At 40.3% G+C, this 14,368-nt stretch overlaps 1 protein-coding gene across 1 annotated transcript in view; it reads right to left on the minus strand.

The window, feature by feature from the left end:
- LOC102785444 (teneurin-2) overlaps positions 1 to 14,368 on the minus strand; it is an 81,948-nt gene that overhangs the window by 14,300 nt on the left and 53,280 nt on the right. The window contains exon 2 of the mRNA XM_035909619.2: positions 13,508 to 13,858. Coding sequence (XP_035765512.1) covers positions 13,508 to 13,733 — 226 coding nt within the window. The 5' untranslated portion in view covers positions 13,734 to 13,858. The remainder of the gene's footprint in view (positions 1 to 13,507; positions 13,859 to 14,368) is intronic.

Consider the following 14,368-nt stretch of genomic DNA (forward strand, 5'->3'; position numbering starts at 1 on the left):
GAAACAGCACCTGACTTAAGGTATGACAACAATTTTATATTGTATCTTTGTTACTAGCCGCCTGTCAAAAAAACAAAACAAAACAAATACACACGCACAATCTATGAATATAAAAAATCCATTTTCCTAGCATTCTGTTTTGTTTCCTAACAAAGTACATTATCAACGATTAGTTGATAGTGTACCAGCATTTACACTATCTAAATGCTGGTTGGACATATCGTCCAACCAGCATTTAGTATTTTGGGATCTAGTCACCCCAGAGTTCTCAGTCGCTATTACCCCAGTAGGGAATAAACAAAGGGACACCGTCAGTATTTCTAAGTGGCCAAAAATGACACATGTTTGCATTCAAGCGGCATAGTGTACCTTAGCAGTAGTAATTATCACAACAGGAAAGTAATAAGTATACAGAGCAGCAAGGCAGGCAGGAAACGTTAACAAATTTGTAAAGAGAAAACTTTTTTTCCTAACCAATACTTCATCTAAGTGTCCTTTAACATTGACAGTTACCATACATGAACCGGTTCATTCTTGCAAGCATAATGCCAGCGCTCACTAATTGCTACGCGGTAGTGTAGTAGTTTAATTAACACACTGTTTTTTAACTAAAACCATAATGTGAAGCCTAACCCTGACCATAGCAGGCCTTGATCTTCTACTGCCCTTTGCTTTATTAGAGCAAAGTGTTGAGAACATTCTAGTTCCTAAAGCTTTGTCCTATTGCAATCCTCGATACAGATGTCTACACTCACCTATACACACACACACACTAATCTATTTGCTATGTTTATTTCTCTCTTGTTAGTTCAATTTCATTCACTTAAACCTACTCTTATTGGAATTGGATTTTGATTATACTGATTACCATTCTTGTGTACCTTGTGTTCTTGTTTCCGTGTGCACTAACAGTTGGTATCTAACTTAGTTGTCTCGCTCGGTGTCTTTCCGTTTCTTTCTCACATACAAATGATCATATTTCTTTTTAAATCTCGCTTTCTTCCTTTCCTTGCTCTGTTTTTCCATTTACAAGCTACACTTCACTCAAGCTAAAAACACTGAGTGAAGTGCTCTTCGAATTCTTGCTATTTATTGTGAGTCAGCGGCCAGCAACCAAGCTGTTGTGGCATTACCTTTATTGTGCGACTGACATGTCATGACACGATGACAGCGCACACTCTCAATTACACACATATACATCCCATAGCGTGTGACATGTCATTAACGCCACCATTAGCAGTGCAATAACGACCTAACAGATACGCACAAATCAGACTGCTATGGTCAAACACTTCCCACACCTCCCAGATGACACCCGTACTTTCAGTTCCCGCCTGAGCCACAGGGGCCTTGCACCTTCTAATGAAGAGACCAAAATAGGTGTAACAAATGTCATCCATTCTTGATCTCATTCTACTTCTGCCCAGAGGACAGCAGTCCGGGTTGGACAGGACATGAGGAGACATGACACAACACCATGCACTTGAGAAGAGGTCTTGTCACTGAGAAGTGTAGCTCTAAGCAGTGAGGTATTTCTCATTCATAAGCAAGGGGCCAAAACTGACTAGACTGGGAGACACGGCTTATCCTTGGTTATGACACTGGCATATTTCTTTGGCATTGGGATTAAACTGACTTTTATTAAAGCGTAAAAGTAAATGCGGGAATAATTTTAATCGTTATTATTACCCAATATTGTGAACAGAATTATTTAACAAAATGACAGATTGTAGGTTACTTAAAATATGTGTCCTTGAAAAAGTAGATTTGTTTGTACTTTTTGATTTCTAACGTCATTGAAAAAACAAATAAAAGTGGATTAAACTAAACATGCCACAGCCTGGCAGGGAGTGAATCTGGAAAGACAAAAACAAGACCATCGTCATAAAATGTGTCAGAATAATAGTTTTTTTTTTATCATGATTACCTTGTTTTAATAATCACTGGAGACCAAAATTGTAATTAAAATTAAAGTTTGATTAACTGAACAGCCCAACGTGACACATGAAGCCCAAGGCACCTGTCGAAATGCGCGGCTGACTAGCACTACTTTGGGGGGTGTTTTTTTTAATGTTACCACGTTTTTTTTGTGTGTGTTCAAAATTACCAAATCAGTCATAACTGTTTATAAATATAAATCTGCTATCTAAAATTTAAATTTACTAAAAGAAATTATGAATGACGCCGTTAGAGCTTCACATTTGCTTTTAAAAAAATCAAGATCAAGATTTGCAGAATTGTTGTCATCACTGGAGAACTAAATTTTAAATCAAACAGATATGATTTATAATTGTTTCTTTTACTATTGTAAATACAAAAGGAGACATGCTGTGCTGTTTGTCGCAGAGCTCTGGTAAGTGGTACAAAACAGCATCTGTAGTGTTCAAAGATTCAAAAGAATTTCCCAAATATGGGATAAATAAAGTACCACTGTCTGTCTCTCTCGTTCTCTCTCTTCTTTGCTTATGTATACATAAACTGCTTCATCATTTTCACAACAGATGTGCAGCCTTTAAATTGTGGAAGAAAAAATGGTAAAACCTGCTCCAAATATATAAAAAAATGCCAATTACTGCACTGAGCTGCCAGTCGTAGGATCCAGGTCCACAGAGCAGACAAAAATTCATCTCTCAGTCAAGGGTATATTTAACTGCAGGTAACCACAGCAACAACAAGTCTGCTTTATGCTATGGTACCTTCACCTGAAAAATAGATTTACAGGGTTTAAGTTAAAAAAAAAAAAGATGACTTTTTAGCAGGTCACAGAATTTCCAAGGCAAACCTTGATCGGAACAGGAAGATTTTTGCTTTATTTATACATTTGTCATCTCGGTTGCCTAGAACGGCGAGGTGGCGAAATGTGTTCCATGGGCCAAATCAAGGTTGAATTCCTACATTTCTTTACTCTGCACCAGCTGTGTAATGTTTTAAACCTTGGTTTCACCTCAGGCATCCCAGGGTAAGCAAACAAAGGATATTATTCATGTGATCATGGGGGAAAAACAAACCAAAAAAGAATGCTTCCACTGAGATTCTCACACCAGGAGCAATATATCATCATATACAAAATAATCAAAAGAAAGACCACAAAAGATTGTGGAATTTTTTGCCTCATCTATTGTTCCAATATACAAGGAAAACCAGGGGGGCATAGTACAAAGCAACCTAAGCAGGATTTGTTTGTGTTAGCTGGCTTGACAAAACCGCAGTCAGAGATAACAAGTTTCACAAAGGTGGTTAGCAACTTTCTTTGTTAACACAGTCTTTCTACTTAACGCTCTGTGTGTGCTCACATAAAAAGGAGGTGTTTGACGTGTCATTTGACTTTTATTCTGCACAGAGTAGATCAATTAAGCACTGCCTGCTCCAATCACAGCCATAATTGAGGTGAGAGAGATTATAAAAAATAAGAGTAAGATGTAGCTTTAACACTGTTGCTATGAGAATAGGAAAGAGAGAAGAAGAAAGACGAAGAAAAGAGTAACTGTGTCGTTGTGAATTTTTGAGTAGTGCTGAAAATAAATATATTAAATAATATTAATATTTTTATTTTCATGCTCAGTGTTTGTAATGTGACAGCTGGACATTAGAACTCTGTAACTTTAAATGTGATCAGTTAACACGAAAGGGTACTCGGTACCTTCGGGTACTTTATTAGTTACTCTGTCGTCTAATAAAGGAGATGCGGAAATCGCTTCAGTTTGTTACCAGATGAAAGTGAAATGAATTGTATTGATTAAACAGGGGATGAATAGCCTGCAAATATAAGTCAATCATCAAGTCGATCAATTTTCTAAACTGTGTTCTAGTAGCTTTGATTTCAGCAGTGTAAAAGAGACTTAGCAGTAGAACAGGGCCAGGCATAAAAACCTTTATACATTTTCTACATCACTAAATGAATACATGCAAATTCCAGCGACAATGTGAAGCACAGTTTGCGCTGTTGTAACTTTACAGCTGGGCTTTATTCGGTCGAGTTACCAAGGCGTGGCTTAACAAATTGCATATATGAATTGCGCCCTTTCAGCAGATGATCTATATCACGCTTACTGGAATCAGTTTAAAATGTGGCACTTCAAGCTGATTTTAAGCTCAAACTCTGAATATTACCTTCTCTAGACTAATTATGGGTTCAGCATAAGTTAAAAAGAGACACCTTCATGCCACTGTAGATGACTGAGAACTACACAGCCATGCTTCATGACACTGAAAACTCTGACTTTAAGCTCAATATACACTGTAGTTCCAGAAGTATTCCTTCACCCATCCAAATCATTGAATTTCTGTGTTTCAATCACTATAAAATCAAGCACATAGACATGCAGACAGCTTTTACAAACATTTGTGAAAGAATGGGTCCCTCTCAGCAGCTTGGTGAATTCCTCTGTGGCACTGTGATTGGATGCCACCTATGCAACAAGTCCAGTTGTGAAATTTTCTCTCTACTGAATATTCCACAGTCAACTGTTCATGTTATTATAGCAAAGTGGAAGCAACTGGAAAAGACACTAACTCAGCCACAAAGTGGTAGGCCACAGAAAAACACATAGCGGGGTCAGCAGACGCCGAGGCACACACTGCACAGAGGTCACCAACTTCCGGCAGAGTCAGTCACTACAGATGTCCAAATTTCATGTGGCCTTCAGATTAGCTCAAGAACAGCACCTAAATCCAAGCCTTACATCAAGCACAATGAAAAGCTTTGGATGCCGTGGTGTAAAGCATGCCGCCGTTGGACTCTAGAGCCATGAAGATGTATTCTCTGGAGCAACAAATCATGCTTCTCCATCTGGGAATCCAATGGACGAGTCTGGGTTTAAATAGTTTGCTGGGGGCTCAGGAGGTAGAGCAGCTCATCTATTATCTCTATCAGAAGGCTGGTCGTTCAATTCCTGGGCGGTCCAGTCTGCATGCCTTGGGCAAGATACTGAACCCCTAGTTGCTCTCGATACACTCATTCAAATATGAATGTTATGATGATAGAAAGCTCTTAAATCTAGAATGTGTGTGTGAATGGTTGACTGAGACATGTTGATGTAAGTCCTTCGAGTGCTCAAGTAGAGTACAAAAGCACGATTTAAGAACTGATCCATTAATCTTGTGCCAGTTTGATACCATGATAGGATTCCACCTGTTCATCTGTTGTTACTTAGGCTTCTTTTCTGAAACTTATAATTCCTAAGATTTTTATGCATTGTAATCCCATGACATATGGAAGCCTACCTCTACATGCTGCAAAATCAGCTGCAAACCCAATCTTTGCACAGCTCCCCTCACCCACCTTTCTGTTACTTGGGCAAGGACAGGGGGAACGTCAAAACATATATGGACATGTATAATGTAAGAAATGTGGCCTATATCTTTGCACGCAAAACACATTTAAATTCTGTCACGGGGGAACGTGTTTAATTACAGCCTAGGAAGCAACTGACTCCACTGAGAGCGAGCGAGAAAAAAACACTTGATAACAGTGACATTTACAATCTGCCTCATTTATCAAAAGCTGCCAAAGCAGAGTCAAAGAGGGTCATTACATAGTAAACATAGATTAACTCAACTCTCACAAAACCCACACAAAATTGTCTGATAAATGATTTTTATTCTAAGAAAATTGCAAATGTCAGCATGCATTTCCCTGGACTCTGTCAATTAATAGTGTTGTTTGTTACCCAATATTTGTGTGTGCCCGTGTGTCTGCGAATAAAAGCCTGTGCCGGTGCTAAATAGCTGCCACAATCAGCATGCATTTCCCCAGCCTCTCCCTGTTATTTGTCTCATTTGTTACCCTGTGTTTTCATGTGCTGTGCATGCACCTGTGTGAACATCATTCCTAATAGCAAAGTACTTTTCCTTTTATAGCACGGGGGAGGATTTGACAAAACTGAGCCGAGGTGCATTTTGGTTTTGTGTAGATGATGTCGAAGAGGCACATCGGGTTCTGACAGGCCCGCACTTACTCCCAAAACAACTCATAATCCCTTTCAATCTTTCACAAACACGGTTTATGTGCACAAATTCGTAATGCGGGGAAAATAACTAAATTAAGTGTTTAAACCAGATCCCTTTAATATATACGCAAGTCTGTGTGCCAAATGCTGGACCAGATGCTACTTTGAGTTGTAAACCCCTTTAAAGGCATCCTTGTATGTTTAGGGGCCACATATACAAACCCAGATGAGCAGTTTCCTGTCTAAAAGAGCGAATGTGGTGATGGGGTGAGTGGGGCGCATTGAGGATCGCAGGAGTGGAGTGGAGTCGGCCCCAGGATATTCTTCAGCAACTCTGCTGCTCTATTGCTGCAGCTACGGGATGCTTTTGAGTGTCAGCAGCTGGCAGAGGCACAGAATGCCAGGGAGAAGACAAAGATAAAGAGGGATCGGAAGAAGAGGGGAGGGATTGTATTTAATCTCACCGCCATTTATTTTTAATAGCATGCAGCTGCTTTGTTCTCTCTTTGATCATCAGCAGTACAGGTTGACAGTAACTCAGTGGAATGCACGAACACACAGACAAGCATGTGTGCATGAATATACACAAAGAAGAATACAAAACTTGCATTCTCTATTTTGCTTTACTTTAATTTTGTGGAAATTCGTACTTGTTTACACTATTTTTTTACTCTTCTGTGTCCCCGGTGCAGAACAGCTATGCTATTGGTCCACGAAGGGACCACAAACAAATGTGCATTCCTTCTGAGAGGCATGGTGTCACCGACTGCTGCAAGTGATAAGCACCACTAAGTAAGGAATATGCGGTAGGTACAATCTGCTACCCTAATTCAAATCACCACTGTGTACAAGTCACAGCCAAGAAGAAGACAAAGGAGTAAAGCATCATAAATGAGAACACTGACTGGCTTCCTACTGGGGATCATAGTTGAAAGTTGTTGGAAGCCTTGCTTTAAGGACTAGAGGCACCTCTACTTGTAATCAAACTTCAGATGGAAGAGACAAATATATTGCTTCTTCAACCGTGTACCCACGGGATGTTTATCTGAAAGGGAAATGCTACTACTGTGCAGCTAAACATGTTCACAAGCCACTGAGGGTGCTATAAACTAGTTTGTCACTGTAGAGGGAACTTCTTAAAGTTGAATTAGTATTTAGGGCCTGAACATGGCAAGTAGGAAAATGAAAAAAATACATAATTTGGGTCCAAATGTGGATCTGCAACAAATCGTTGGGGGCTGAGTTCCAACAGCAATGCCCATGATGAGTTTGACACTGCTAAAATCGATGGACAGCTCACTCTGAATGGAAAGAGGCCTTTAGGGGATGTTTGTGTGGCCGAGTAAACACACACCTAAGCCGAGGAGCGATTTGAAATAGTCACACTTTTATCACGTAAGACTTTACACAGGTTCCTTTGATCTTTTCACGGAGGATTCTGCAAACACAGTCACACAGAAGGCTGCTCTCTCCAGAGGGTTAGGGTGAGTCCCTGAATCCTGCTGAAGAGGACATATTATGAGAGGTTGCTGCTGCTGCTTTTCTCACAGATATTTGGAAGTCTCCCCAAAGAATGGAGAGGACAGAGAAAACAAAAGAAGCCTCTCTAGCATAAAGCTTCTTCCCAGCCACCTCACAGTGGGTTTTCCTTGCCATTCGGTCTTGAATACAGACAGCGGAGGTAATCGTGCCAGGATACGAGTGGCAGAGTTTGGCCAGAGTTTTTGGACAAGGCATTCCTTGGCCACTGTAGTGATTTGTCAAATCAAAGTCAATGGAGAAAAGGGAATGCAAAATGAGGGAAAAATGGCCACACAGGATATATAGTGCAGCTCTTCAGATTTCAGTGGCCTCATTCTGGTAATATAGGCACACGCGTGCACATTTGACCATATCTCTGAAAACGAGAGGCCAGACCTATAGAACCCAGATAGCTGGCAAAGCCTGTGTGCAGTCTAAGTCACACCCCATGAGCTTGGTCTCAAATCCATAGAGGGGGCCTGAACATAACACAAAGGTGTGATATGACCACTAAAGCAACAATACAGGGCCAGCAAGGGTGAAAGAAATGGGGAGAAAGCGAATGTGAGTGAAAGAGCAGACATGAAAGGTGTGACAGAAAAGCAAAGAAGGACATCAAAGAAAGTGAGAAAAAAAAAGTGAGAGACAGAAAGAGAGAGCAACAGATACACAATTGAGAGGGGACAGTAGATGATGTTGAGTGTTGTCCAGGCAGTGAGGTAGATAGGTGGGTGGTGGATTCTCTCTGTGACACTGATTTCAAGCCCTGGGGGTAAAACAGCAGAGGAGAATGTAGAAGGGCCCATTTAGATCCATCTGAAAGGAAAGGCCACAGCTTCTAGAGACTGCAGTGGCTGTGATAATGCCTGCTGTCTCGAGGTGGACCTGCAGGGATGACACACCCCTGGGATGCGCTAAATAGGAGCCGCAGAAAGGACTTGGAGAGAGACAAAGAGATGTACTATGAGTTGAAAGATCAGAGAGACTGTGAGGTGAATACAACAAAGAGAAAGTGCAGTAGGAGAGTATGGGGAAGTGTGCCTCTGCACATCGCTCAGAGTGATGTTTTACACTTTTGTCATATTTTTATATCTGTCGTGGGTTCAATTGGGAAGCCATTCAAACTACTAACAAACCAGCTGAAAAAAACAAGACAGGGAAATGAAACTTGTCACAGTTTTATGTATAAAATAAATCCAACCAATGCGTCTCTCGTATTCGGCTTTTATGGGAGTCAGATTTGTGCCTTATTGGGATCACTCGTGTTTTCAAATGCATGGCTTTGTGGTGTTAAATAGTGAACACTTGTAATGAGCTTTCCAGGCTGCTGCATGTTATGTTGAGAAAAAGACTGTGTTATTTGGCTGTGCTTATCCAAGCAGACTAGGTAATAAGTGTGTAATGGGGAAACAGTGGAGTTGATATCCAATGAAAGTGGGGGGTCTGTTGGAAGACACAACTGAGCCCGCTTTATCAGGATCTCCAAAGAGCCATTTCAGACAGCTAGTTTTCAAACACTAGAAATAAACTGAAATGAAAAAGGGCTGCACAAATCTGCAGTATGTTTGGACTGACATAGGATCAAAAAAACCCAGAAAAAATCAAGGATTTCAGCCACATGCAGGAACATATTGCACAATTCATCTTTCAACCAGATAAACAGACCAAATTCCTAAATGCTTCATTCAGCCGCCCATGAATGAACGTTAGCTGACTGATTACCTCTTAGCAAGGCAGAGGTCATTTTGTTCTGTTGCTATTTCAAATGAATGATACCTTGCAAGTCACATGGGGCGATAATCTCTCAACATCGTTGAGTTATTTCTTTAATTATAGGAAACAGCAGTCAGTGAACACAACGCAACATGCTGGATAGTTCAAACATTAATGTGAAATGCAGAAAGCAGATGAGCTTTTGTGATAAATTTTTCATTTGATATGTATGCAAATGTATATTATACTACTTTAAAAAAAAATTAATACTACAAAATCCAGAGAAAAATCTCATGGTTGCTGAATTCCAAAGCACACTGCAAATATGCTTCCAAAATCAGATGCTGCTTTTAGTTTAATTTACAGCGCTGAGTAAAAGTCACGAACTGCTCCTGAAAGTCTTTCAAGTTTTTTGAATTTTTTTATTTGGACACTGGCTGCTTTTCACTCATTTGCAGTCCAGTTCTTGTACCTTTTCATCTGAAATGATGAAAAAATTGTTATATTGAACTAATATAACAAATTTTTGAAGACATATATAATAACATTTTTAATTAGGTGAAATCTTGGCATGGTGTACAGTGTGTGCTTAAAGAAACTTGACAAGCAGAGGACAAAAGAAGTGTCAGGCCTAAAACACTGTCCACAGTGGATGAGGTGTATCTGAAGTACAGAGAAATTGTGCTGATCTGATGCAGGACCCAAGAGAACCATCCAATCTTCATCTGATCCATCTAATGCTTGGCCTAAGATGACTCCGCTATTATAAAGGCAGAGGTATGCTAAATTACACGAGAACTGAAAACCAGTGACAACAGGTCTTATGGAATGATACATCTGAATGAGAAATTTATGCTTCAAATTATTCTCAGTGTATACAGAGCAGGTCAGGAGATCCATTATGGTTTGAGGCTGCATTCAAGCCTCAAGTGTTCAGGATCTTGTCAAAACTGATAAAATTACGAAAGCAGAAAAGTACCATCAGATATTGATCCACCATGTAGCAGCATCTGGAAAGCCTCTGATTGGTGATGGCTTTATTTTTCAGCATGGCCAAGATCCCAAACACACTGCCAATGGAGTATAAGCATGTCTGGCTAGAAAAACACCCAGTGGAACACTAACAGTCATGGACTGAACTCCCCAGACCCCAGACCTCATTATTGAACATTATCAATATTATTGAAGCAGTAAGGGATCATCATGAGAGGGATTGGAACAAAAGGCAGCCAAAATCCAAATCCATTCATGAATACTTCTTACAAAAACTACAAGACATCTTGCCTGAGAGAGTTCAGGCTATGTTGAAGAATAAAGGTGGTTATACCAAATATTGACTTTAAAGCTTCTTATAATTGTGAAAACTCTGTTTTTTCCATATATACAGCATTTCCATGTATTCATTTACATGTAAAGGAACAAGACAGTAAAAACCATTATTTTATTATTAGTTATTCTACAAGACAATATAAACTGAGTCTTCATTTACCTTTAAACTACTGGTATATATTCAAAAAACTTAAACCATATCACATGCACATCTGAGCTCAGTGGGTGCTCTATTCCCACCTGTGCTGAACTTAAGCTTTGCTTTCTCACACATGACTCTAATGACAGCTGTAAGGGTGAGTCAATATGCATTAGCACACCACAGAACTGCAAACTGGTTTGTGTTACACAGAACCATTAAAGCAAAAATAAAAATGTGAGAAAATCTTTAGATAACCTCAGAACATCTTGACAACACAAAACAGAAAAATTCCAGGATGGCTTACCTACTCGATCACAGCTGATCGTATTTTTCATGTGGTTTTATCAGCTATTAATCAATAATACTACAAATCAGTTTCAGATATCAAACTGTTCCTCCTTGGGTTTATTTAGCTTTTTTTCTTTTTAGAAAATCAATACAAAACAAAAAGTCAATATTTGGAAATCCGTCTACCAGCTACTATCTGTAAGGAAAATAAAGTATCTCGCTTCTTTCTATCTTACCGCTAAAGTACTCGATAACGACAAAATATGAACACATTGTTTCCATCCCTCGTTATCTCACATGCTAGTTATAAAAATATCTAGTTGGAGGATCATGGAAACTCTGTCTGCTGCTTCTTTCGCTCTATCTTTCTCACACTCAACTCCTTCTCTTTCTCCATCCTTCCAGCACCATGCCTCCTCCCGTAGTGTCACAGTCCATATGGTGCTGCAACACTGTTGGTCTCCTGTGGCCACACTTCCCACGATGCATCTGCGGCTCTGGGCTTTCGAGGGAGCCGATAGGCTGAGAGGACTTTGGTATCGACCAGCTATTGCCTGGTGTGAGGTCAGCTCAGAGCAGCATTGGAGTGTGTCCGAATCTACACACACCACTGCTTCCAGTCTTTCATCCATTCTGCCAATCAATCCTCCATTTTCTGCTGTTACCTTTGCCTCAGAAGAAGTATGTTCTTCTGTTGTATTCCTTTCTTCCAAAACCTTTCTCCCCTGTGAGTGTGCCATTGCACATTTTCTTCTTTAAACTACTGCCCGATTGATCCATTTCTCAAATTTCTTGAGACCACATGCAGTTAGAAGCTGCTACCGTAGCTTTACACCTTTTCTTTAAAGCTTTAATGACGATATTCTATTTGCAAAAAACCACCAAGGATTCTTCAACATACTATACACATTTATTTATGCATTTGTTTGACGGAGGTGGGGGGGACTTTGTTTTTTATCTATCGTAGGCATTGTAGTGTTGTATTACTCTGAGCTGGCTTCCTCCTCTGTCTGTGTCCATGCAGAGAAAACAGAGCTTAGTAGAGATCAATCCCATTGAGTCTGACTCCTTTCACTAGCCAAGGATCAATACTGCCTGTTTCATGTCCCCCTGCAATACACGTGCACACGCACACACAAATCCACACATACACATACACACACAGTTTAAAGACATGGGCTACGAAGGCTGACCCACCCCTTTAAAAATGACCTATCGGCCTATCGGCTAGCTTGCTCACCGGGGGATACAGAAGTTCATTATGACAGCCTTGCCAGTGTTAAAGGTCTGCTTTGGTCCTCCTCCGCAAAGTGCAGGATCTGATTACATTAACAGCTTGCTAACAGAAGCAAGAAACGCATAGTGGCTAAAAGTAGCGTACAGCTGGAAGCCCTTTTCACATGCAACAACGTGGCCGTTCACAATGTGATAGAATTTTTTTAATGTAATGCTGGATCACAGAAAAGGAGTGGAAAGGCTTTTGAAGTCTATGACTACGCTAGGCTCACCCACCTGTGCTGGACAGAACAATACTGGAGTTACGCAGGCATCAGAAATAATTGTTCAGATTTTGACAGGGAAATGTTACCCCCAAGAGCTTTGAGTTTCGCTTTTTAATCTCAATTAGTAGTCATCATCTCCTATTACCCTGGATGCATATTGCCTGCAAAAAACCCCCAAACTCTCTTCTATGCTTAATACAAAGCTGCATTTTATGCAGGTAAATTATGCATAATGCAAATTATTATTCCAAAAAATCATATGACACTTTGGGAAATGTGTTATTGCTCTTTTGCTGAGTGAATCTGAACCTTTGCTTCATTGCCCTTAAATATTTAAGGCAACGAAGGTACAAAGAAAAACAAAGAGATGTTATATCACAGAAATGTCAAACTCATTTTACATCATGGGCTACATACGGCTTTGATGTTAAGTAGGCCGGACCAGTGACCATTATAAATGTGTAAAATTACAGAAAAAGTTCTGTTAGTTCATCATTCCTCGCCTACTGAACTACCAGAACTGCAATAAAATATACATTTTTAATAAATTCACAGACAATGCCCCTTTTAGTAGAAAGTAGAAAAACAAGAACTTTTCTGTCATTTAATCTGTTACTTGATTACTTTAGTGTAGTATGAATGGCAATTGAGGAGGGTCCTTTATTGAGTGAAAAAGCTGCAAACCAGTGGGCCTGATTGGAGTCTTTGTGAGGCCGATTCTGGTCCCGGGCCTTATGTTTGACAGCCCTGCTATAGCTGTTTATTGTGTTGCATTTGCTCAGTGTATATGCAATGTGCAAAAATAAGACATAATTCAATACACCTTCTTAACCAACAGCATGTTATTTTTATATCATTATTTTTATCTGAATACATAAATAAATCTCGTTAGGTGGATTTCTAACCTTTGGGCAAATAAGCAAAAAAGCAAATAAGTGTGTTTCCCAAAACAGATGTCCTTTGAGGTCATAAAGGTAACATGATTTTCTCAGTAATGTCTTGAGTCCAGCATAGAGTGGGTGCATAAATATAAATATGTACAGGGGATTTTAGGGCAAACTGACCTTGCCTAGAATACTCATCAGCCTCATGGTGAACCAGGTCCGTCACACACCCGCCGTAGTGCAGCCTCTGCTCATGGTCGAAGGCCTTGAGTGTTTCACTCGAGCTGTAGGACTTCTGGGTAGGCACACGACACTCATCGGTGTCCAGGGAGGAGGTGTTATACTGGGAGTCTTTGGAGCAGCGGCCCCTGGTCAGTGAGCGATTTCTGCGGTCCTTCAGATCCATGCTGATGTTGTGTGGGGGGGTTGAATGCAGCGAGAAGAAGACAGAGTAGACGGAGGAGAAGGCAGTGACGGGAGAGGGAGGGCTCTCCTAAGGGCCTCCCTAATGTCAGTCTCCACTTCAGTCACCTGGAAAACAGAGACAGGAAGAGGAAGAGATGGAGAGATGGGAAAAGACAGAGAAAGGTTGGTCTAAAATTAATGGATGCACTGCTGTGACTCACTCTCGCCTCGCACTCCCAGCAGAATATACAGACAAAATAAGACAGGAGCAAACAGCATGAGTGGACATGAGTAGCCAGGCAAATATAAAACACATTAGAGTATTGATGCAGGATAAGTAAGGCTATTGTAGGTACCATTAGGATTTCCACAGATTAACTTGTTAATTTGTGTGATTAAGGTGAACTCTTAAAAAGGAAAGAGTCACACTGCTCCTCCAGTCACTTACTGCAACTGTAACTTGATAGCAGGGCAATAAAACCCCCAAGTCCCCATTGTTTCTCTTCCTTTCTACTTTTACTCTCTGACCCCTCTCATGTCTTTGATGGTTCTCTTTTAATTAGTAACAGCAGCCACAACACAAAGTCTTCCAGCAAACTTTACCGAGCAAGCAACAAGAGCAGCAAGGCAAGTTCT

This window comes from Neolamprologus brichardi, chromosome 2, assembly GCF_056152115.1.
Source record: "Neolamprologus brichardi isolate AB-2024 chromosome 2, ASM5615211v1, whole genome shotgun sequence".
Lineage (NCBI taxonomy): Eukaryota > Metazoa > Chordata > Actinopteri > Cichliformes > Cichlidae > Neolamprologus > Neolamprologus brichardi.